The sequence below is a fragment of the Oncorhynchus kisutch genome, unplaced genomic scaffold (genome assembly GCF_002021735.2).
Source record: "Oncorhynchus kisutch isolate 150728-3 unplaced genomic scaffold, Okis_V2 Okis03b-Okis08b_hom, whole genome shotgun sequence".
NCBI lineage: Eukaryota > Metazoa > Chordata > Actinopteri > Salmoniformes > Salmonidae > Oncorhynchus > Oncorhynchus kisutch.
This window is the reverse complement of record NW_022261980.1, coordinates 19,595,573-19,623,480: the sequence shown is the minus strand read 5'-3', so window position 1 is coordinate 19,623,480 and position 27,908 is coordinate 19,595,573. Positions and strand designations below refer to the sequence as shown.

General features: G+C 43.9%; 1 protein-coding gene across 1 annotated transcript in view; it reads left to right on the top strand.

Annotated features, from left to right (window-relative positions):
* LOC109886841 (insulin-like growth factor 1 receptor) overlaps positions 1-27,908 on the top strand; it is a 113,960-nt gene that overhangs the window by 68,480 nt on the left and 17,572 nt on the right. Inside the window, 10 exon segments of the mRNA XM_031812567.1 lie at positions 5,489-5,615; positions 8,215-8,450; positions 9,258-9,425; positions 10,549-10,756; positions 14,989-15,278; positions 21,611-21,744; positions 23,669-23,834; positions 25,419-25,515; positions 25,866-25,936; positions 26,412-26,641. Of these exon segments, the coding sequence (XP_031668427.1) occupies positions 5,489-5,615; positions 8,215-8,450; positions 9,258-9,425; positions 10,549-10,756; positions 14,989-15,278; positions 21,611-21,744; positions 23,669-23,834; positions 25,419-25,515; positions 25,866-25,936; positions 26,412-26,641 (1,727 nt within the window).

Genomic DNA, 27,908 nt, shown 5'->3' with positions numbered 1-27,908 from the left:
CTATACAGCTCTATGATATTATACTGTACAGCTCTATGATATATACTGTACTATACGGCTCTATGATATTATACTGTACAGCTCTATGAATCTAGACTATACAGCTCTATGATATTATACTGTTACTATACGGCTCTATGATATTATACTATACTGTACAGCTCTATGATATTATACTATACAGCCTCTATGATATTATACTGTACTATACGGCTCTATGATATTATACTATACTGTACAGCTCTATGATATTATACTATACGGCTCTATGATATTATACTATACAGCTCTATGATATTATACTATACGGCTCTATGATATTATACTATACAGCTCTATGATATTATACTGTACAGCTCTATGATATTTATACTATACAGCTCTATGATATTACTGTACTATACAGCTCTATGATATATACTGTACTATACAGCTCTATGATATTATACTTTACTATACAGCTCTATGATATTATACTATACAGCTCTATGATATTATCATACAGCTCTATGATATATAACTATACAGCTCTATGATATTATACTATACAGCTCTATGATATTATACTGTACTATACAGCTCTATGATATTATACTGTACAGCTCTATGATATTATACTATACGGCTCTATGATATTATACTGTACTATACAGTCTCTATGATATTATACTATACAGCTCTATGATATATACTGTACTATACAGCTCTATGATATTATACTATACAGCTCTATGATATTATACTGTACTATACAGCTCTATGATATTATACTGTACAGCTCTATGATATTATACTGTCTATACAGCTCTATGATATTATACTATACAGCTCTATGATATTATACTGTACTATACGGCTCTATGATATTATACTATACTGTACAGCTCTATGATATTAGACTATACAGCTCTATGATATTATACTGTACTATACGGCTCTATGATATTATACTATACTGTACAGCTCTATGATATTAGCTATACAGCTCTATGATATTTATACTATACAGCTCTTGATATTATACTGTACGGCTCTATGATATTATACTGTACTATACGGCTCTATGATATTATACTATACTATACGGCTCTATGATATTATACTGTACTGTACAGCTCTATGATATTATACTATACTATACAGCTCTATGATATTATACTTACTGTACGGCTCTATGATATTATACTGTACTGTACAGCTCTATGATATTATACTATACTGTACGGCTCTATGATATTATACTGTACTGTACAGCTCTATGATATTATACTATACGGCTCTATGATATTATACTATACAGCTCTATGATATTATACTATACAGCTCTATGATATTATACTGTACAGCTCTATGATATTATACTGTACGGCTCTATGATATTATACTGTACGGCTCTATGATATTATACTGTACTATACAGCTCTATGATATTATACTATACAGCTCTATGATATTATACTGTTACTATACAGCTCTATGATATTATACTGTACAGCTCTATGATATTATACTGTACTATACAGCTCTATGATATTATACTATACAGCTCTATGATATTATACTGTACTATACGGCTCTATGATATTATACTATACTGTACAGCTCTATGATATTAGACTATACAGCTCTATGATATTATACTGTACTATACGGCTCTATGATATTATACTATACTGTACAGCTCTATGATATTAGACTATACAGCTCTATGATATTATACTATACAGCTCTATGATATTATACTGTACGGCTCTATGATATTATACTGTACTATACGGCTCTATGATATTATACTATACTATACGGCTCTATGATATTATACTGTACTGTACAGCTCTATGATATTATACTATACTATACAGCTCTATGATATTATACTATACTGTACGGCTCTATGATATTATACTGTACTGTACAGCTCTATGATATTATACTATACTGTACGGCTCTATGATATTATACTGTACTGTACAGCTCTATGATATTATACTATACGGCTCTATGATATTATACTATACAGCTCTATGATATTATACTATACAGCTCTATGATATTATACTGTACAGCTCTATGATATTATACTATACAGCTCTATGATATTATACTATACAGCTCTATGATATTATACTGTACAGCTCTATGATATTATACTGTACAGCTCTATGATATTATACTGTACTATACGGCTCTATGATATTATACTGTACTATACGGCTCTATGATATTATACTGTACTGTACAGCTCTATGATATTATACTATACTGTACGGCTCTATGATATTATACTGTACAGCTCTATGATATTATACTGTACTATACGGCTCTATGATATTATACTGTACTATACAGCTCTATGATATTATACTGTACGGCTCTATGATATTATACTGTACAGCTCTATGATATTATACTATACAGCTCTATGATATTATACTGTACTATACAGCTCTATGATATTATACTATACAGCTCTATGATATTATACTGTACAGCTCTATGATATTATACTGTACAGCTCTATGATATATACTGTACGGCTCTATGATATTATACTATACAGCTCTATGATATTATACTGTACAGCTCTATGATATTATACTATACAGCTCTATGATATTATACTATACAGCTCTATGATATTATACTGTACTGTACAGCTCTATGATATTATACTGTACAGCTCTATGATATTATACTATACAGCTCTATGATATTATACTGTACTATACGGCTCTATGATTATTATTACTATACAGCTCTATGATCTATACTGCACTATACGGCTCTATGATATTATACTATACTATACGGCTCTATGATATTATACTGTACTGTACGGCTCTATGATATTATACTATACTATACGGCTCTATGATATTATACTGTACGGCTCTATGATATTATACTATACTATACGGCTCTATGATATTATACTGTACTGTACGGCTCTATGATATTATACTGTACTGTACGGCTCTATGATATTATACTATACTATACGGCTCTATGATATTATACTGTACAGCTCTATGATATTATACTGTACAGCTCTATGATATTATACTGTACAGCTCTATGATATTATACTGTACTGTACGGCTCTATGATATTATACTGTACGGCTCTATGATATTATACTGTACTATACGGCTCTATGATATTATACTGTACGGCTCTATGATATTATACTATACTATACGGCTCTATGATATTATACTGTACTATACAGCTCTATGATATTATACTGTACAGCTCTATGATATTATACTGTACTATACGGCTCTATGATATTATACTATACGGCTCTATGATATTATACTGTACTATACGGCTCTATGATATTATACTGTACTATACAGCTCTATGATATTATACTATACAGCTCTATGATATTATACTGTACAGCTCTATGATATTATACTGTACTATACAGCTCTATGATATTATACTATACTATACAGCTCTATGATATTATACTGTACAGCTCTATGATATTATACTGTACTATACGGCTCTATGATATTATACTATACAGCTCTATGATATTATACTGTACAGCTCTATGATATTATACTATACAGCTCTATGATATTATACTGTACAGCTCTATGATATTATACTGTACTGTACAGCTCTATGATATTATACTGTACAGCTCTATGATATTATACTATACAGCTCTATGATATTATACTATACAGCTCTATGATATTATACTGTACTGTACGGCTCTATGATATTATACTGTACTGTACGGCTCTATGATATTATACTATACGGCTCTATGATATTATACTGTACTGTACAGCTCTATGATATTATACTATACAGCTCTATGATATTATACTATACGGCTCTATGATATTATACTGTACAGCTCTATGATATTATACTGTACTATACGGCTCTATGATATTATACTGTACTGTACGGCTCTATGATATTATACTATACGGCTCTATGATATTATACTGTACTATACAGCTCTATGATATTATACTATACGGCTCTATGATATTATACTGTACAGCTCTATGATATTATACTGTACAGCTCTATTATATTATACTGTACGGCTCTATGGTATTATACTGTACTGTACGGCTCTATGATATTATACTATACGGCTCTATGATATTATACTGTACAGCTCTATGATATTATACTGTACAGCTCTATGATATTATACTGTACTATACAGCTCTATGATATTATACTATACGGCTCTATGATATTATACTGTACAGCTCTATGATATTATACTGTACTATACGGCTCTATGATATTATACTATACAGCTCTATGATATTATACTGTACTGTACAGCTCTATGATATTATACTATACGGCTCTATGATATTATACTGTACAGCTCTATGATATTATACTGTACTGTACAGCTCTATGATATTATACTGTACAGCTCTATGATATTATACTGTACTATACGGCTCTATGATATTATACTGTACTATACGGCTCTATGATATTATACTATACAGCTCTATGATATTATACTATACAGCTCTATGATATTATACTGTACAGCTCTATGATATTATACTATACAGCTCTATGATATTATACTATACGGCTCTATGATATTATACTATACAGCTCTATGATATTATACTGTACAGCTCTATGATATTATACTGTACAGCTCTATGATATTATACTATACAGCTCTATGATATTATACTGTACTATACGGCTCTATGATATTATACTGTACTGTACGGCTCTGATATTATACTGTACTGTACGGCTCTATGATATTATACTGTACTGTACGGCTCTATGATATTATACTATACGGCTCTATGATATTATACTGTACAGCTCTATGATATTATACTATACGGCTCTATGATATTATACTGTACTATACAGCTCTATGATATTATACTGTACAGCTCTATGATATTATACTATACAGCTCTATGATATTATACTGTACTATACGGCTCTATGATATTATACTGCACTATACGGCTCTATGATATTATACTGCACTATACGGCTCTATGATATTATACTGTATGGCTCTATGATATTATAATGGGCTGGTTTGATCTCAACACTGAGACAATGTAATGGGCTGGTTTGATCTCAACATTGAGACAATGTAATGGCTGGTTTGATCTCAACACTGAGACAATGTAATGGGCTGGTTTGATCTCAACACTGAGACAATGAATGGGCTGGTTTGATCTCACCACTGAGACAATGTAATGGCTGGTTTGATCTCACCACTGAGACAATGTAATGGGCTGGTTTGATCTCACCACTGAGACAATGTAATGGCTGGTTTGATCTCAACACTGAGACAATGTAATGGGCTGGTTTGATGAGATGTTTCTAAGCACCTGTAGGATTAGGGCTGATCGTTGTGATTGGTTGTATTCTCCAGGTGAGCTGACTGTGGTTGTGATTGGTTGCCAGGTGAACAGGCTGTGTAAATTGTGTGATTGGTTGTGTTCACCAGGTGAGAGTAAGATCTTGCGGTTCAAGTCCAACAGTACGATGTCTAACCGTATCAAAGTGACCTGGCAGCGCTACAGACCCCCAGACTATAGAGACCTCATCTCATTCATACTATACTACAAGGAGGCGTAAGTTACTCTACAGTCAGTCTGTCTGTACTTCCTCTATATCCTAGAACATCATCTAACCCATCAGTTTCTCTACTTCCTCTATATCCTCTAACCCATCAGTCTCTCTACTTCCTCTATATCCTCTAACCTATCAGTCTCTCTACTTCCTCTATATCCTCTAACCCATCAGTCTCTACTTCCTCTATATCCTCTAACCCATCAGTCTCTCTACTTCCTCTATATCCTCTAACCCATCAGTCTCTCTACTTCCTCTATATCCTCTAACCCATCAGTCTCTCTACTTCCTCTATATCCTCTAACCCATCAGTCTCTACTTCCTCTACATCCTCTAACCCATCAGTCTCTACTTCCTCTACATCCTCTAACCCATCAGTCTCTCTACTTCCTCTATATCCTCTAACCCATCAGTCTCTCCACTTCCTCTATATCCTCTAACCCATCAGTCTCTACTTCCTCTATATCCTCTAACCCATCAGTCTCTCTACTTCCTCTATATCCTCTAACCCATCAGTCTGTCTGTACTTCCTCTATATCCTCTAACCCATCAGTCTACCTACTTCCTCTATATCCTAGAACATTCTCTAACCCATCAGTCTGTCTGTACTTCCTCTATATCCGAGAACATCCTCTAACCCATCACTCTACTTCATCTATATCTAACCCTTACCCATCAGTCTGGCTCTACTTCCTCTATATCCTAGAACATCCCCTAACCCATCAGTCTCTCTTTACTTCCTCTATATCCTAGAACATCCTCTAACCCATCAGTCTGGCTCTACTTCCTCTATATCCTAGAACATCCTCTAACCCATCAGTCTGGCTCTACTTCCTCTATATCCTAGAACATCCCCTAACCCATCAGTCTCTCTTTACTTCCTCTATATCCTAGAACATCCTCTAACCCATCAGTCTGGCTCTACTTCCTCTATATCCCCTAACCCATCAGTCTGTCTGTACTTCCTCTATATCCTAGAACATCCTCTAACCCATCAGTCTGGCTCTACTTCCTCTATATCCCCTAACCCATCAGTCTGTCTTTACTTCCTCTATATCCTAGAACATCCCCTAACCCATCAGTCTCTCTTTACTTCCTCTATATCCTAGAACATCCTCTAACCCATCAGTCTGGCTCTACTTCCTCTATATCCCCTAACCCATCAGTCTGTCTTTACTTCCTCTATATCCTAGAACATCCTCTAACCCATCAGTCTGGCTCTACTTCCTCTATATCCCCTAACCCATCAGTCTGTCTGTACTTCTGCTATATCCTCTAACCCATCAGTCTCTCTACTTCCTCTATATCCCCTAACCCATCAGTCTCTCTACTTCCTCTATATCCCCTAACCCATCAGTCTGTCTCTACTTCCTCTATATCCCCTAACCCATCAGTCTCTACTTCCTCTATATCCCCTAACCCATCAGTCTGTCTCTACTTCCGCTATATCCTCTAACACATCAGTGTGTCTCTACTTCCTCTATATCCTCTCACCCATCAGTCTGTCTCTACTTCCTCTATATCACCTAACCCATCAGTCTGTCTGTACTTCCTCTATATCCTAGAACATCCTCTAACCCATCACTTTACTTCCTCTATATCCCCTAACCCATCAGTCTGCCTCTACTTCCTCTATATCCTCTAACCCATCAGTCTGTCTCTACTTCCTCTATATCCCCTAACCCATCAGTCTGTCTTTACTTCCTCTATATCCCCTAACCCATCAGTCTGTCTTTACTTCCTCTATATCCCCTAACCCATCAGTCTCTCTCTACTTCCTCTATATCCTCTAACCCTAACCCATCAGTCTCTCTCTACTTCCTCTATATCCTCTAACCCATCAGTCTGCATCTGCTTCCTCTATATCCTCTATCCTCTAACCCATCAGTCTGCCTCTACTTCCTCTATATCCTCTAACCCATCAGTCTCTCTACTTCCTCTATATCCTCTAACCCATCAGTCTGTCTCTACTTCCTCTATATCCTCTAACCCATCAGTCTCTCTACTTCCTCTATATCCTCTAACCCATCAGTCTGTCTCTACTTCCTCTATATCCTCTAACCCATCAGTCTCTCTACTTCCTCTATATCCTCTAACCCATCAGTCTGTCTCTACTTCCTCTATATCCTAGAACATCCTCTAACCCATCAGTCTGCCTCTACTTCCTCTATATCCCCTAACCCATCAGTCTGTCTTTACTTCCTCTATATCCCCTAACCCATCAGTCTGTCTCTACTTCCTCTATATCCTCTAACCCATCAGTCTGTCTCTACTTCCTCTATATCCCCTAACCCATCACTCTACTTCCTCTATATCCTCTAACCCATCAGTCTGTCTCTACTTCCTCTATATCCCCTAACCCATCAGTCTCTCTACTTCCTCTATATCCTCTAACCCATCAGTCTGTCTCTACTTCCTCTACATCCTCTAACCCATCAGTCTGCCTCTACTTCCTCTATATCCCCTAACCCATCAGTCTCTCTACTTCCTCTATATCCTCTAACCCATCAGTGTCTCTCTACTTCCTCTATATCCTCTAACCCATCAGTCTGTCTGTACTTCCTCTATATCCTCTAACCCATGCGTCTCCCTCTCCTCCAGTGCGTACCAGAACATCACAGAGTTTGACGGCCAGGACGGTTGTGGCTCCAACAGTTGGAACATGGTGGACGTGGACCTTCCCCAGGAGAAGAATTCTGACCCAGGGGTTCTACTGTCGCCTCTTAAGCCCTGGACCCAGTACGCCATCTACGTCAAGGCCATCACTCTGGTGGCAGAGGATAGACACATCCTGGGAGCCAAGAGTGAAGTAGTCTACATCAGAACCAGCCCCTCAGGTAAAGGACAGGGGTGTAGGGGTTAGGGTGGAGGGGTTAGACATCCTGGGAGCCAAGAGTGAAGTAGTCTACATCAGAACCAGCCCCTCAGGTAAAGGACAGGGGGTTAGGGTGTAGGTGGAGGGGTTAGGGTGGAGGGGTTTGGGTGTAGGGGTTAGGGTTTATTGATTAAGAACAGACCTGATGTATAATATGGGGGGTTAGGGTGTAGGGTATAGGGGTTTGGGTGTAGGGGTTAGGGTTTATTGATTAAGAACAGACCTGATGTAGAATATGGGGGGTTAGGGTGTAGGGGTTAGGGTGTAGGGGTTAGGGGGTAGGGGTTTGGGTGTAGGGGTTAGGGTTTATTGATTAAGAACAGACCTGATGTATAATATGGTGGTGTAGGAGTTAGGGTATAGGGGTTTGGGTATAGGGGTTTGGGTATAGGGGTTTGGGTATAGGGGTTTGGGTGTAGGGGTTTGGGTGTAGGGGTTAGGGTGTAGGGGTTAGGGTGTAGGGGTTTGGGTGTAGGGGTTAGGGTTTTTTGATTAAGAACAGACCTGATGTATAATATGGGGGGTTAGGGTGTAGGGGTTAGGGTGTAGGGGTTAGGGTGTAGGGGTTTGGGTGTAGGGGTTTGGGTGTAGGGGTTTGGGTGTAGGGGTTTGGGTGTAGGGGTTAGGGTGTAGGGGTTAGGGTGTAGGGGTTTGGGTGTAGGGGTTTGGGTGTAGGGGTTTGGGTGTAGGGGTTTGGGGTTATAATCTGTTTCCTGTAGAGCCGTCCATGTCCCTGGATGTGAGAACTGTTATAATCTGTTTCCTGTAGAGCCGTCCATGCCCCTGGATGTGAGAACATACTCTAACTCCTCTACCAACCTGGTGGTCCGCTGGTCTCCCCCTGCCTCCCCCAACGGGAACCACACCTATTACCTGGTCCGCTGGCAGCAACAGGCTGAAGACAGAGAGCTATACCAACACAACTACTGCTCTAAAGGTCACTACCCTGACCCCTACACCCTGACCCCTCCACCCTGACCCCTCCACCCTGACCCCTCCACCCTGACCCCTCCACCCTGACCCCTCCACCCTAACCCCTACACCCTGACCTCTCTACCCTGACCCCTCCACCCTGACCCCTCCACCCTGACCCCTCCACCCTGACCCCTCCACCCTAACCCCTCCACCCTAACCCCTCCACCCTGACCCATACACCCTAACCCCTCCACCCTGACCCCTACACCCTGACCCTTACACCATAACCCCTCCACCCTGACCCCTCCACCCTGACCCATACACCCTAACCCCTCCACCCTGACCCCTACACCCTGACCCATACACCCTAACCCCTCCACCCTGACCCCTACACCCTGACCCATACACCATAACCCCTCCACCCTAACCCCTACACCCTGACCCCTCCACCCTGACCCATACACCATAACCCCTCCACCCTAACCCCTACACCCTGACCCCTCCACCCTGACCCATACACCCTGACCCCTCCACCCTGACCCCTCCACCCTGACCCCTCCACCCTGACCCATACACCCCTCCACCCTAACCCCTCCACCCTAACCCCTCCACCCTGACCCATACACCCTAACCCCTCCACCCTGACCCCTACACCCTGACCCATACACCATAACCCCTCCACCCTAACCCCTCCACCCTGACCCCTCCACCCTGACCCATACACCCTAACCCCTCCACCCTGACCCATACACCCTAACCCCTCCACCCTGACCCCTACACCCTGACCCATACACCATAACCCCTCCACCCTAACCCCTACACCCTGACCCCTACACCCTGACCCATACACCCTAACCCCTCCACCCTGACCCCTCCACCCTGACCCCTCCACCCTGACCCATATACTCTGACCCATATACTCTGACCCCTCCACCCTAACCCCTCCACCCTGACCCCTACACCCTGACCCCTCCACCCCGACCCCTCCACCCTGACCCCTCCACCCTGACCCCTCCACCCTGACCCCTCCACCCTGACCCCTCCACCCTGACCCATACACCCTGACCCATATACTCTGACCCCTCCACCCTAACCCCTACACCCTAACCCCTCCACCCTAACCCCTCCTCTCTCTGTCTCCTCAGAACTGAAGATCCCGGTCCGTATAGCTGCTACCGGGTTGACTGACATGGAGGAGGACCTGAAGCCTACTAAACCAGACGTTGGTGGGGGGGACAAGGGGCCGTGCTGTCCCTGTCCTAAATCTGTAGGAGACCTGGAGGCAGAAGCAGCTGACGCTTCATACAGAAAAGTCTTTGAGAACTTCTTACACAACTCTATCTTTACCCCCAGGTAAGCAGATCACAGGCCTTAACACACACACACACCTGGGGAGAACGTCTTACACAACTCTATCTTTACCCCCAGGTAAGCAGATCACAGGCCTTAACACACACACACACCTGGGGAGAACGTCTTACACAACTCTATCTTTACCCCCAGGTAACACACACACACACCTGGGGAGAACGTCTTACACAACTCTATCTTTACCCCCAGGTAACACACACACACACCTGGGGAGAACGTCTTACACAACTCTATCTTTACCCCCAGGTAAGCAGATCACAGGCCTTAACACACACACACACCTGGGGAGAACGTCTTACACAACTCTATCTTTACCCCCAGGTAACACACACACACACCTGGGGAGAACGTCTTACACAACTCTATCTTTACCCCCAGGTAAGCAGATCACAGGCCTTAACACACACACACACCTGGGGAGAACGTCTTACACAACTCTATCTTTACCCCCAGGTAACACACACACACACCTGGGGAGAACGTCTTACACAACTCTATCTTTACCCCCAGGTAACACACACACACACCTGGGGAGAACGTCTTACACAACTCTATCTTTACCCCCAGGTAACACACACACACACCTGGGGAGAACGTCTTACACAACTCTATCTTTACCCCCAGGTAACACACACACACACCTGGGGAGAACGTCTTACCCAACTCTATCTTTACCCCCAGGTAACACACACACACACCTGGGGAGAACGTCTTACACAACTCTATCTTTACCCCCAGGTAACACACACACACACCTGGGGAGAACGTCTTACACAACTCTATCTTTACCCCCAGGTAACACACACACACACCTGGGGAGAACGTCTTACCCAACTCTATCTTTACCCCCAGGTAACACACACACACACCTGGGGAGAACGTCTTACACAACTCTATCTTTACCCCCAGGTAACACACACACACACCTGGGGAGAACGTCTTACACAACTCTATCTTTACCCCCAGGTAACACACACACACACCTGGGGAGAACGTCTTACACAACTCTATCTTTACCCCCAGGTAACACACACACACACCTGGGGAGAACGTCTTACACAACTCTATCTTTACCCCCAGGTAACACACACACACACCTGGGGAGAACGTCTTACACAACTCTATCTTTACCCCCAGGTAACACACACACACACCTGGGGAGAACGTCTTACACAACTCTATCTTTACCCCCAGGTAACACACACACACACCTGGGGAGAACGTCTTACACAACTCTATCTTTACCCCCAGGTAACACACACACACACCTGGGGAGAACGTCTTACACAACTCTATCTTTACCCCCAGGTAACACACACACACACCTGGGGAGAACGTCTTACACAACTCTATCTTTACCCCCAGGTAACACACACACACACCTGGGGAGAACGTCTTACACAACTCTATCTTTACCCCCAGGTAAGCAGATCACAGGCCGTAACACACACACACACCTGGGGAGAACGTCTTACACAACTCTATCTTTACCCCCAGGTAAGCAGATCACAGGCCGTAACACACACCTGGGTAGGATCCAGTAGGACACAACCTAAATCTTCTGAAATGGAAAACAAATATGAGCAGTCTTGTTGAACAAATGGCCATTTATACAGAACAAAAATATAAACGCGACATGTAAAGTGTTGGTCCCAAGTTTCATGAAATAAAAGATCCCAGAAATGCTCCATACGCACAAAAAGCTGATTCTATGCACAAATCTGTTTAAATCCCTGTTAGTGAGTATTTCTCCTTTGCCAAGATAATCCATCTACCTGACAGGTGTGGCATATCAAGAAGCTGATTAAATATCATGATCATTAGGCAGTACGGTTGACTGGCGTGAACCCGGTTACTGAGATTTAACGGGATTATTTTTCCTTGCATAAATAACTCAGAAACCGGTTAATTCTAATAAATTATTGAAATGAACAGCATGGCGTGAAAATTAACTGTTAAATTATATGTGATGACTAAATCTGGTTTCTCTACAGCCTCTGATGATGAATCAATGCTCAGGGTGGGGGACGGACGGCCCGTCTCAGGGTGGGGGACGGACGGCCCGTCTCAGGGTGGGGGACTGACGGCCCGTCTCAGGGTGTTACCATCTGGGTGGTCTGTTGCCATCTGGTACCATCTGGTTGGTCTGGTACCATCTGTTACCATCTGGTTGGTCTGTTACCATCTGGTTGGTCTATTACCATCTGGTACCATCTGGTTGGTCTGTTACCATCTGGTTGGTCTGTTACCATCTGGTTGGTCTGTTACCATCTGGTTGATCTATGATACAGTAATATAAAGACTGAATGCATGTCTAATTTACCATCTGGTTAGTCTAATTTACCCATCTGGTTAGTCTAATTTACCATCTGGTTAGTCTATGATACAGTAATATAAAGACTGAATTCATGTCTAATTTACCATCTGGTTAGTCTAATTTACCCATCTGGTTAGTCTAATTTACCCATCTGGTTAGTCTAATTTACCCATCTGGTTAGTCTAATTAACCCATCTGGTTAGTCTAATTAACCCATCTGGTTAGTCTAATTTACCCATCTGGTTAGTCTAATTTACCCATCTGGTTAGTCTAATTTACCCACCTGGTTAGTCTAATTTACCCATCTGGTTAGTCTAATTTACCCATCTGGTTAGTCTTATTTACCCATCTGGTTAGTCTAATTTACCCATCTGGTTAGTCTAATTTACCCATCTGGTTAGTCTAATTTACCCACCTGGTTAGTCTAATTTACCCATCTGGTTAGTCTAATTTACCCATCTGGTTAGTCTAATTTACCCATCTGGTTAGTCTAATTTACCCATCTGGTTAGTCTAATTTACCCATCTGGGTAGTCTAATTTACCCATCTGGGTAGTCTAATTTACCCATCTGGGTAGTCTAATTTACCCATCTGGGTAGTCTAATTTACCCATCTGGGTAGTCTAATTTACCCATCTGGGTAGTCTAATTTACCCATCTGGGTAGTCTAATTCACCCATCTGGTTAGTCTAATTTACCCATCTGGTTAGTCTAATTTACCCATCTGGTTAGTCTAATTTACCCATCTGGTTAGTCTAATTTACCCATCTCCATCTGGTGAAGTTGCATTTCAATCAAATCATTTCAAAGTTTATTTGTCACGTGTTCCAAATACAAAAGGTGTAGACCTTCCAGTGAAATGCTGACCTTACAGTGATGAGCCGTACACTCTACCCTCTGTAGTGCCTTGCTGTCGGAGGCCGAGCAGTTGCCGTACCAGGCAGTGATGCAACCCGTCAGGATGCTCTCGATGGTGCAGCTGTAAAACCTTTTGAGGATCTGAGGACCCATGCCAAATCTTTTCAGTCTCCTGAGGGGGAATAGGTTTTGTCGTGACCTCTTCACGAATGTTTTGGTGTGTTTGGACCATTCTAGTTTGTTCATGGTCTGACTCTCTCATCGAAATACTGTCCAGGAGATCCGGCCAGCCAGAGTTCTGTCAGGCTGCTCAGAGGATAGGTTTGTCTGTGTCTGTCAGTCTGTTCCCCAGCCAGAGTTCTGTCAGGCTGCTCAGAGGATAGGTTTGTCTGTGTCCGTCTGTCTGTTCCCCAGCCAGAGTTCTGTCAGACTGCTCAGAGGATAGGTTTGTCTGTGTCCGTCTGTCTGTTCCCCAGCCAGAGTTCTGTCAGACTGCTCAGAGGATAGGTTTGTCTGTCCGTCTGTCTGTTCCCCAGCCAGTCAAACAGCCCTGGTCAGCTCTACTGGAACATGTCTATAGGGAAGCACCCTAGTGAGAGAAACGTCAGGATTTACAGAGAGAGCAATGGAAAAAAAGGGAGGGGAGGAAGAGAAGGGATTGAAAATCCCAGTCTGCCACGGCAGCTCCCCGCCAGACACCCTGGATCTGGTGTCGTCTGACTGGATCTGGTGTCGTCTGACTGGATCTGGTGTCGTCTGACTGGATCTGGTGTCGTCTGACTGGAAATGTAGAGGAGTCCATCTGGAATAGTCATGGAACACATGAACAGAGGAGATCCCCTGAAGCAACGACTGGATCAGTGTAATAGAGGGAGGGAGATTCTAACTGAACAATCCTCTCTACTGCTGAAAATCCAAGCCGTGTTTGCCATTGAAAGGATTCCACCACACAGGTTATTTGTTGACTAGTGTATTGTTAGTGTTTGGACGACTGTGATTGTCACTCCCACATCCCTCTGCTCTCTCTCCCTCTCCTCCAGACCTCCAGACCGGCGCCGTCGGGATCTATTTGGCGTGGCTAACCGTACCATCCACCGTGGTGTGACCGCCTACCCTAACGCCACGTCACCTGACCTTTGGGCCAACGCTACAGAGGCAGAGTTAGCGGACAGGGAGTATGACTTCGTAGAGTGGGCAGTCAGCGAGCGGGAGCTGCAGATATCCGGTCTGCAGCCGTTCACGGTTTACCGGATCGACATCCACGCCTGTAACCAACAGGTGAAACGCTGCAGCGCGGCAGAGTTCGTCTTCTCCAGGACCAAACCTGCAGGTTCGTACTGCTCCCTCGTCTCTCTTTCGTTATACAGTAGAGCTTTGGTTGAAACTAAACATTCCCATAGTATGAGTTACTCAGTACTAGTACGAGTTACTCAGCACTGCAGATTTCATCTTGATGCCTGACACTTTTCTTGTTTGCGTGAGGTGAATTCATGTGTGTTATCATGTCATATATTGTCATATATATATATATATCACTACTAGAAGATTTTATGACTGACGCTGATTTAACATATGTTCATTGGAACTGAGGGGTATCCTATGAAGCAGGTTTGAGGGGTATCCTATGAAGCAGGTTTGAGGGGTATCCTATGAAGCAGGTTTGAGGGGTATCCTATGAAGCAGGTTTGAGGGGTATCCTATGAAGCAGGTTTGAGGGGTATCCTATGAAGCAGGTTTGAGGGGTATCCTATGAAGCAGGTTTGAGGGGTATCCTACGAAGCAGGTTTGAGGGGTATCCTACGAAGCAGGTTTGAGGGGTATCCTACGAAGCAGGTTTGAGGGGTATCCTACGAAGCAGGTTTGAGGGGTATCCTACGAAGCAGGTTTGAGGGGTATCCTACGAAGCAGGTTTGAGGGGTATCCTACGAAGCAGGTTTGAGGGGTATCCTACGAAGCAGGTTTGAGGGGTATCCCACGAAGCAGGTTTGAGGGGTATTTCTATGACAACCAATCATTCAGACCTAACCTGCTCCAGGGCTGGCTAACTCAGGGCTAACTCCACTATCCTGCATTCAGAACTAACCTGCTCCGGGGAAGGCTAACGCAGGGCTAACTCCACTATCCTGCATTCAGAACTAACCTGCTCCAGGGCTGGCTAACTCAGGGCTAACTCCACTATCCTGCATTCAGAACTAACCTGCTCCAGGGCTGGCTAACTCCACTATCCTGCATTCAGAACTAACCTGCTCCAGGGAAGGCTAACTCAGGGCTAACTCCACTATCCTGCATTCAGAACTAACCTGCTCCAGGGAAGGCTAACTCTTGGCAGGAACTAATGGGGATCCATAATAAACCCAGGAAGAGTACCTGCTGCCTTGGCAGGAACTAATGGGGATCCATAATAAACCCCAGGAAGAGTAGCTGCTGCCTTGGCAGGAACTAATGGGGATCCATAATAAACCCCAGGAAGAGTAGCTGCTGCCTTGGCAGGAACTAATGGGGATCCATAATAAATAAACCCCCGGAAGAGTAGCTGCTGCCTTGGCAGGAACTAATGGGGATCCATAATAAACCCCAGGAAGAGTAGCTGTTGCCTTGGCATGAACTAATGGGGATCCATAATAATAAATACAAGACATCATTCTAAGCATGTTCAGAGAGAGAAAGATCCTAGTCTGAAAGACCATGCCCCAAAAGTCCATGGGGTGGAGAGAAAGACCCTCCCATTTAACATTGATACTCTAATTTTCCCTGTACCCATCAGGAGGTTGCTACAACCTGGCCTGTGAATGTAAGTTTACAACGTAGGTACCCAGGTCAAGAGATAAATGAAAGGGATCACGGTGAAAGACTGTGACTAGGTCAAACCAGCCATAGCAGTCATAGCAGCCACACACAAACAGCATGATCACTGTCATAGCAGCCACATACGAACAGCATGATCACTGTCATAGCAGCCACATACAAACAGCATGATCACGGTCATAGCAGCCACACACAAACAGCATGATCACTGTCATAGCAGACACACACAAACAGCATGATCACTGTCATAGCAGCCACGTACAAACAGCATGATCACTGTCACGTAGAGTAGGCCAGATGGCTAAACTGGATAACCTAACCTCTATAAAAATAAAAAAGATGGCGGAACCGCAAAAGTTCTTCTGTGCAAAGGTGTTTATTTACAAGTGATTCCGGAACAGAAAACAACAGTACTGCCATCAACGTCTACCTTATGGGACAGTTTAAAAACAATGCTGCCCCATCCACAGCTCAATCCCAAAAATCCCCCTCTAGAGACTGGAGAGAGGCTCCTTTTGTAGGGCTAGCCCCTCCCCTCAGAACAATTAACCCTAATTAATTAATCAATTAACAATACAAACCTACATTTTCCATGAACTAAACATACTAAAGGATATACATTGCAACACGGTTTTAAACAATATCACAACATAACATTTACAACATTACATCACTACTGACAATATCTTTCAATATGCCCATATGCATTAATGAGCCATTTGTGACAGGCACTATAAAGCCAACCCAATTCCCTTAGCTCGGGTCCTTTTCCAGCATACCCGGAAGCTACAGAGATGGAGAGAGAGGAACAGAACAAACAAACAATGCGCTCATCCACAACATTGATAAGTATAATAATTATTGTATCTCTCAAATATGAACATTGACAAGTGTGAAATGCATGCACCAAGACAGAAGTTAAATTGTGTGTCGACCCACATTGTTAACTTATGGTATAATGGCGCAGGGAGGAGTGATGAATATGTGTGTGCGTTAAAGAACCAAATGCTGCCCGCGGCCAGTGACGGACTTCTACGTCACAATCACTGTCATAGCAGCCACGTACAAACAGCATGATCACTGTCATAGCAGCCACATACAAACAGCATGACCACTGTCATAGCAGCTACATACAAACAGCATGACCACTGTCATAGCAGCCACATACAAACAGCATGATCACTGTCATAGCAGCCACACACAAACAGCATGATCACTGTCATAGCAGCCACATACAAACAGCATGATCACTGTCACGTAGAGTAGGCCAGATGGCTAAACTGGATAACCTAACCTCTATAAAAATAAAAAAGATGGCGGAACCGCAAAAGTTCTTCTGTGCAAAGGTGTTTATTTACAAGTGATTCCGGAACAGAAAACAACAGTACTGCCATCAACGTCTACCTTATGGGACAGCTTAAAAACAATGCTGCCCCATCCACAGCTCAATCCCAAAAATCCCCCTCTAGAGACTGGAGAGAGGCTCCTTTTGTAGGGCTAGCCCCTCCCCTCAGAACAATTAACCCTAATTAATTAATCAATTAACAATACAAACCTACATTTTCCATGAACTAAACATACTAAAGGATATACTTTGCAACACGGTTTTAAACAATATCACAACATAACATTTACAACATTACATCACTACTGACAATATCTTTCAATATGCCCATATGCATTAATGAGCCATTTGTGACAGGCACTATAAAGCCAACCCAATTCCCTTAGCTCGGGTCCTTTTCCAGCATACCCGGAAGCTACAGAGATGGAGAGAGAGGAACAGAACAAACAAACAATGCGCTCATCCACAACATTGATAAGTATAATAATTATTGTATCTCTCAAATATGAACATTGACAAGTGTGAAATGCATGCACCAAGACAGAAGTTAAATTGTGTGTCGACCCACATTGTTAACTTATGGTATAATGGCGCAGGGAGGAGTGATGAATATGTGTGTGCGTTAAAGAACCAAATGCTGCCCGCGGCCAGTGACGGACTTCTACGTCACAATCACTGTCATAGCAGCCACGTACAAACAGCATGATCACTGTCATAGCAGTCACTCTTATAGCAGCCACATACAAACAGCATGACCACTGTCATAGCAGCCACATACAAACAGCATGACCACTGTCATAGCAGCCACATACAAACAGCATGACCACTGTCATAGCAGCCACATACAAACAGCATGACCACTGTCATAGCAGCCACATACAAACAGCATGACCACTGTCATAGCAGCCACATACAAACAGCATGACCACTGTCATAGCAGCCACATACAAACAGCATGACCACTGTCGTAGCAGCCACACACAAACAGCATGATCACTTTGTTGTAGAACGAGTGATCACTTTCACTCGTTGTAGAATTCCTTCTCGCATCTACGCGCTCTCCTCTTCAACTTTTCCATTCGCTTGCAGACTTTAGTGCACCACATCAGCTGTCTGTGATCAGGCGAGAAAAAACTTCCAAGCCAAACCTTCATATCATAACCGCTACACACCGCCTACATTGTTGTCACCATATTAGCTACGCCATAGCTAGTCAACATAGCTACGAGAGCTAATGCATTCGTAAAACCGCTACAATCATGCAGTAGTCAGCAAGCAGTTTAGCAGTTACCCCGGCAGGCCCCAGTGGCAATAAATTAATAGAACCAAAAGCAATACCTTGACTTGAAAGAGTTCCACTATTGGAAAACATAGCCAGCTAGCAGGCTAGCCAACAGCGCTGTTGAGGCTACTGTAGACCTTCATTGCAAAACAGTGTTTTTATCAGTTATTTGATGACTTGAATATATTTAGTATAGTTTTATCTAAAAAGGTCAACTTAATTTTTTAAATGTTTCACTATTTCTATTTTCTGACATTCACTGAGGAGGATGGAGTCCGCTTCCTCCTCTGAGGAGCCTCCACTGTTGTGGCGGTCATTGAGTCTGTTGTGGCGGTCATCGAGTCTTGTGGCGGTCATCGAGTCTTGTGGCGGTCATCGAATCTGTCGTGGCGGTCATCGAGTCTTACATGCTGCTGTTCCTCCTCTGTTCTACCCCCCTCTGTTCACAGAGCAGAGGGGGGTAGAACAGAGGAGGAACAGCAGCATGTAAGACTCGATGACCGCCACGACAGATTCGATGACCGCCACAAGACTCGATGACCGCCACAAGACTCGATGACCGCCACAAGACTCGGTGACCGCCACAACAGACTCGGTGACCGCCACAACAGACTCGGTGAACGCCACAACAGACTCGGTGACCGCCACAACAGACTCGGTGACCGCCACAACAGACTCGGTGACCGCCACATGCTGCTGTTCCTCCTCTGTTCTTCCCCCCTCTGCTCTGTGAACACATGCTGCTGTTCCTCCTCTGTTCTTCCCCCCTCTGCTCTGTGAACACATGCTGCTGTTCCTCCTCTGTTCTTCCCCCCTTTGCTCTGTGAACACATGCTGTTTCCTCCTCTGTTCTTCCCCCCTCTGCTCTGTGAACACATGCTGCTGTTCCTCCTCTGTTCTTCCCCCCTCTGCTCTGTGAACACATGCTGCTGTTCCTCCTCTGTTCTTCCCCCCTCTGCTCTGTGTACACATGCTGCTGTTCCTCCTCTGTTCTTCCCCCCTCTGCTCTGTGAACACATGCTGCTGTTCCTTCTCTGTTCTTCCCCCCTCTGCTCTGTGAACCCATGCTGCTGTTCCTCCTCTGTTCTTCCCCCCTCTGCTCTGTGAACCCATGCTGCTGTTCCTCCTCTGTTCTTCCCCCCTCTGTCTGTGAACACATGCTGCTGTTCCTCCTCTGTTCTTCCCCCCTCTGTCTGTGAACCCATGCTGCTGTTCCTCCTCTGTTCTTCCCCCCTCTGCTCTGTGAACACATGCTGCTGTTCCTCCTCTTTTCTTCCCCCCTCTGCGCTCTGGAAATGTCCCCACATTTGAAACTTACTACACAGTGGAACTTCAGTATGATTTAATACAGTCATGTTATGGATAGGAGTGGGGAAAGAGCTAGGTGATCGTGCAAGACTGCATTAATATGTAATCACAGCAATAGCAGCCTATTTCACACCATAGCTCGCTGAATTTGCAAGGTTACTTTTTACCCATTATTTTATTTTAAATGAAAATGTGGCACTGACTCGCCCGCACATGGATTGGTGTTTCAGCATTGTCTCAATGAAGAGTTGGGCGTTCGACTGGAGCTATCCGGTAGGGGGACGAGCAATATCCACCATCGTAGTACGGATGAAGCCTGAGATGGAATGTGAAGCGAACTGAAGCTGGTAACTTTATTAAAGCCTGAGGAGATTTAGCTTGCTTCATAGTAAACCCCTCAGGAATGTGAAGCGAACTGAAGCTGGTAACTTTATTAAAGCCTGAGGAGATTTAGCTTGCTTCATAGTAAACCCCTCAGGAATGTGAAGCGAACTGAAGCTGGTGAACTGAAGCTGGTAACTTTATTAAAGCCTGAGGAGATTTAGCTTGCTTCATAGTAAACCCCTCATGAATGTGAAGCGAACTGAAGCTGGTAACTTTATTAAAGCCTGAGGAGATTTAGCTTGCTTCATAGTAAACCCCTCAGGAATGTGAAGCCAACTGAAGCTGGTAACTTTCTTAAAGCCTGGGGAGATTTAGCTTGCTTCATAGTAAACCCCTCAGGAATGTGAAGCGAACTGAAGCTGGTAACTTTATTAAAGCCTGAGGAGATTTAGCTTGCTTCATAGTAAACCCCTCAGGAATGTGAAGTGAACTGAAGCTGGTAACTTTATTAAAGCCTGAGGAGATTTAGCTTGCTTCATAGTAAACCCCTCTGGTGTGGTCCATATGTAACATGTTGTGTCATGTCTCGTACCAACAGAGAAGGCGGATGACATTCCAGGCCCAGTGATCTGGACTGGAGAGGATGATTCTGTGTTCCTCCGCTGGCCTGAACCCTCGTCCCCCAACGCACTCATCCTCATGTATGAGATCAAGTTCAGACTGGGCACTGAGGTAAGACACACACCGCTCCACTGCTCCCTTCCTCAATGGTGGTGAGGATGATGACTGATCGTTGACATTGTAATGGGGGGGTAACCCAGTAATGTTGGTGGCGAGGATGATGACTGATCGTTGACATTGTAATGGGGGGGTAACCCAGTAATGTTGGTGGCGAGGATGATGACTGATCGTTGACATTGTAATGGGGGGGTAACCCAGTAATGTTGGTGGTGAGGATGATGACTGATCGTTGGCATTGTAATGGGGGGGGTAACCCATTAATGTTGGTAGTGAGGATGATGACTGATCGTTGACATTGTATGGGGGGGGGGGTAGCCCAGTAATGTTGGTGGTGAGGATGATGACTGATCGTTGGCATTGTAATGGGGGGGGGGTAACCCATTAATGTTGGTGGTGAGGATGATGACTGATCGTTGACATTAATGGGGGGGGGGGGTAACCCAGTAATGTTGGTGGTGAGGATGATGACTGATCGTTGACATTGTAATGGGGGGGGGGTAACCCAGTAATGGTGGTGAGGATGATGACTGATCGTTGACATTGTAATGGGGGGTAACCCAGTAATGTTGGTGGTGAGGATGATGACTGATCGTTGACATTGTAATGGGGGGGGGGGGTAACCCAGTAATGTTGGTGGTGAGGATGATGACTGATCGTTGACATTGTAATGGGGGGGGGGTAACCCAGTAATGTTGGTGGTGAGGATGATGACTGATCGTTGACATTGTAATGGGGGGGGGTAACCCAGTAATGTTGGTGGTGAGGATGATGACTGATCGTTGACATTGTAATGGGGGGGGGGGGGTAACCCAGTAATGTTGGTGGTGAGGATGATGACTGATCATTGTATGGGGGGGGGGGGGGTAGCCCAGTAATGTTGGTGGTGAGGATGATGACTGATCGTTGACATTGTAATGGGGGGGGGGGGGGTAACCCAGTAATGTTGGTGGTGAGGATGATGACTGATCATTGTATGGGGGGGGGGGGGGGTAGCCCAGTAATGTTGGTGGTGAGGATGATGACTGATCGTTGACATTGTAATGGGGGGTAACCCAGTAATGTTGGTGGTGAGGATGATGACTGATCGTTGACATTGTAATGGGGGGGGGGGTAACCCAGTAATGTTGGTGGTGAGGATGATGACTGATCGTTGACATTGTAATGGGGGGGGGTAACCCAGTAATGTTGGTGGTGAGGATGATGACTGATCGTTGACATTGTAATGGGGGGGGGGGGGGGGGGGGGGTAACCCAGTAATGTTGGTGGTGAGGATAATGACTGATCGTTGACATTGTAATGGGGGGGGGGGGGTAGCCCAGTAATGTTGGTGGTGAGGATGATGACTGATCGTTGACATTGTAATGGGGGGGGGGGTAACCCAGTAATGTTGGTGGTGAGGATGATGACTGATCATTGTATGGGGGGGGGTAGCCCAGTAATGATGGTGGTGAGGATGATGACTGATCGTTGACATTGTAATGGGGGGGGGGGTAACCCAGTAATGTTGGTGGTGAGGATGATGACTGATCGTTGACATTGTAATGGGGGGGGGGGGGGTAACCCAGTAATGCTGGTGGTGAGGATGATGACTGATCGTTGACATTGTAATGGGGGGGGGGGGTAACCCAGTGATGTTGGTGGTGAGGATGATGACTGATCGTTGACATTGTAATGGAGGGGTAACCCAGTAATGTTGGTGGTGAGGATGATGACTGATCGTTGACATTGTAATGGGGGGGTAACCCAGTAATGTTGGTGGTGAGGATGATGACTGATCGTTGACATTGTAATGGGGGGGGGTAACCCAGTAATGTTGGTGTGATGCAGGACAGCTGCTCAGTGGAGAGTTAGCTAACTACCTGCAGCCGTGTGGTTGAAACAGGAGTCTTAACAGCGTGTTTCTCTGTCTGTCCAGTCAGAGAAGCATGAGTGTGTGTCTCGCCAGCTGTATCGAGAGCAGCATGGTGCCAGGCTCAGTAACCTTGGATCTGGTAACTACTCTGCCCGGGTCAGAGCCACCTCCCTGGCTGGCAACGGATCCTGGACTGAACCCATCTCCTTCTATGTAGTACAGGCCCAACGTAAGATCTCATCATCATCCACTATTCAACATAACTACGTCTCTCATGGGGGAATTCACTGTCATACAACAGTAATACCTTATCACGTTAGTTAATACCAGTGTGTATATAATACCTTATCACGTTAGTTAATACCAGTGTGTATATAATACCTTATCACATGTTAGTTAGTTAATACCAGTGTGTATATAATACCTTATCACGTTAGTTAATATCAGTGTGTATATAATACCTTATCACGTTAGTTAATACCAGTGTGTATATAATACCTTATCACATGTTAGTTAGTTAATACCAGTGTGTATATAATACCTTATCACGTTAGTTAATACCAGTGTGTATATAATACCTTATCACATGTTAGTTAGTTAATACCAGTGTGTATATAATACCTTATCACATGTTAGTTAGTTAACACCAGTGTGTATATGATACCTTATCACGTTAGTTAATATCAGTGTGTATATAATACCTTACCACGTGTTAGTTAACACCAGTGTGTATATAATACCTTATCACATGTTAGTTAATACCAGTGTGTATATAATACCTTATCACATGTTAGTTAATACCAGTGTGTATATAATACCTTATCACATGTTAGTTAACACCAGTGTGTATATAATACCTTATCACATGTTAGTTAGTTAATACCAGTGTGTATATAATACCTTATCACATGTTAGTTAGTTAATACCAGTGTGTATATAATACCTTATCACATGTTAGTTAGTTAATACCAGTGTGTATATAATACCTTATCACATGTTAGTTAACACCAGTGTGTATGTAATACCTTATCACATGTTAGTTAATACCAGTGTGTATATAATACCTTATCACATGTTAGTTAGTTAACACCAGTGTGTATATGATACCTTATCACATGTTAGTTAACACCAGTGTGTATATAATACCTTATCACATGTTAGTTAACACCAGTGTGTATATGATACCTTATCACATGTTAGTTAATACCAGTGTGTATATAATACCTTATCACGTTAGTTAATATCAGTGTGTATATAATACCTTATCACATGTTAGTTAACACCAGTGTGTATATACTACCTTATCACATGTTAGTTAATACCAGTGTGTATATAATACCTTATCGCATGTTAGTTAGTTAATACCAGTGTGTATATAATACCTTATCACATGTTAGTTAGTTAATACCAGTGTGTATATAATACCTTATCACATGTTAGTTAACACCAGTGTGTATATAATACCTTATCATGTTAGTTAACACCAGTGTGTATATACTACCTTATCACATGTTAGTTAGTTAATACCAGTGTGTATATAATACCTTATCACATGATAGTTAACACCAGTGTGTATGTAATACCTTATCACATGTTAGTTAACACCAGTGTGTATTTAATCTGTCCACCAGGTTAGTTAGTTAGTTAACACCAGTGTGTATTTAATGTGTCCACCAGGTTAGTTAGTTAACACCAGTGTGTATTTAATGTGTCCACCAGGTTAGTTAGTTAACACCAGTGTGTATTTAATGTGTCCACCAGGTTAGTTAGTTAACACCAGTGTGTGTTTAATGGGTCTCTCCTGGTCCAACAGGTTATGAGAACTCTCTCTACATCATGATCTTTGTTCCCATGGTAGCAGTCCTGATCATCTGTCTCCTAGCCACGTTCACCATCATCAACAGGAAGAAGTAAGTCTGAGTGTCTGTCTGTAAGGTTATTTAGTAAATGACAGGCTGTCTCTAGGTAGTGAGAGGTGAGCTGTCATTATATAGTGCACTACTTAAGAACAGAGACTTCTGGCACCCTATTCCCTATATAGTGCACTACTTTAGACCAGAGCCCTATGGCACCCTATTCCCTATATAGTGCACTACTTTAGACCAGAGCCCTATGGCACCCTATTCCCTATATAGTGCACTACTTTAGACCAGAGCCCACAGAGCAGTGCGTATGGGGAATAGGGTGCCGTTTGGGATGCTGTTTAACTCTGCTAACCCTGTGTGTGTGTGTGTGTGTGTGTGTGTGTGTGTGTCTACAGGAACAGTGACAGACTGGGGAATGGAGTTCTGTACGCATCAGTCAACCCTGAATACTTCAGCGCTGCAGAGAGTAAGTACCTGTAGTGACCATATAACCTGATAGAGACAGAGAGGAAGTACCTGTAGTGACCACATCACCTGATAGAGACAGAGAGGAAGTACCTGTAGTGACCATATCACCTGATAGAGACAGAGGGGAAGTACCTGTAGTGACCATATCACCTGATAGAGACAGAGAGGAAGTACCTGTAGTGACCATATCACCTGATAGAGACAGAGAGGAAGTACCTGTAGTGACCATATCACCTGATAGAGACAGAGAGGAAGTACCTGTAGTGACATATCACCTGATAGAGACAGACAGGAAGTACCTGTAGTGACCATATCACCTGATAGAGACAGACAGGAAGTACCTGTAGTGACCATATCACCTGATAGAGACAGACAGGAAGTACCTGTAGTGACCATATCACCTGATAGGTCGTCAGGGTCAGGCTGTGTGGTACTGTGATATAGTTGTCCGTTAACCCTCTCCTCTCCTCCAGTGTATATACCAGATGAATGGGAGGTGTTGAGGGAGAAGATCACGATGAACAGAGAGCTTGGTCAGGGGTCGTTTGGCATGGTGTACGAGGGCGTTGCTAAGGGAGTAGTCAAGGACGAGCCAGAGACGTGTGTGGCCATTAAGACGGTGAACGAGTCTGCCAGCATGAGAGAGAGAATAGAGTTCCTCAATGAAGCCTCTGTCATGAAGGAGTTCAACTGTCATCACGTGGTAAGACACACACACACACACACACACACACACACACACACACACACACACACACACACACACACACACACAGTGTGGTAAGACACACACACACACACACACACACAGTGTGGTAAGACACACACACACACACACAGTGTGGTACGACACAGGACACACACACACACACAGTTTGGTACGACACAGGACACACACACACACACACACACACACAGTGTGGTACGACACAGGACACACACACACACACACACACAGTGTGGTACGACACACACACACACACACACACAGTGTGGTACGACACACACACACACACACACACACACACACACACACACACACACACACACACACACACACACACACACACACACACAGTGTGGTAAGACACACACACACACACACACACAGTGTGGTAAGACACACACACACACACACACAGTGTGGTAAGACACACACACACACACACACACACACACACACACACACAGTGTGGTAAGACACACACACACACACACACACACACACACACACACACACAGTGTGGTACGACACACACACACACACACACACACACACAGTGTGGTAAGACACACACACACCACACACAGTGTGGTAAGACACACACACACACACACACACACACACACACACACACACACACAGTGTGGTACGACACACACACACACACACACACACACACACACTGTGGTACGACACACACACACACAGTGTGGTACGGCACAGGACACACACACACACACAGTGTGGTACGGCACAGGACACACACACACACACACACACACACAGTGTGGTACGACACAGGACACACACACACACACACACACACACACAGTGTGGTACGACACAGGACACACACACACACAGTGTGGTACGACACAGGACACACACACACACAGTGTGGTACGACACAGGACACACACACACACAGTGTGGTACGACACAGGACACACACACACACAGTGTGGTACGACACAGGACACACACACACACAGTGTGGTACGACACAGGACACACACACACACACAGTGTGGTACGACACAGGACACACACACACACAGTGTGGTACGACACAGGACACACACACACACAGTGTGGTACGACACAGGACACACACACACACAGTGTGGTACGACACAGGACACACACACACACACAGTGTGGTACGACACAGGACACACACACACACAGTGTGGTACGACACAGGACACACACACACACACAGTGTGGTACAACACAGGACACACAC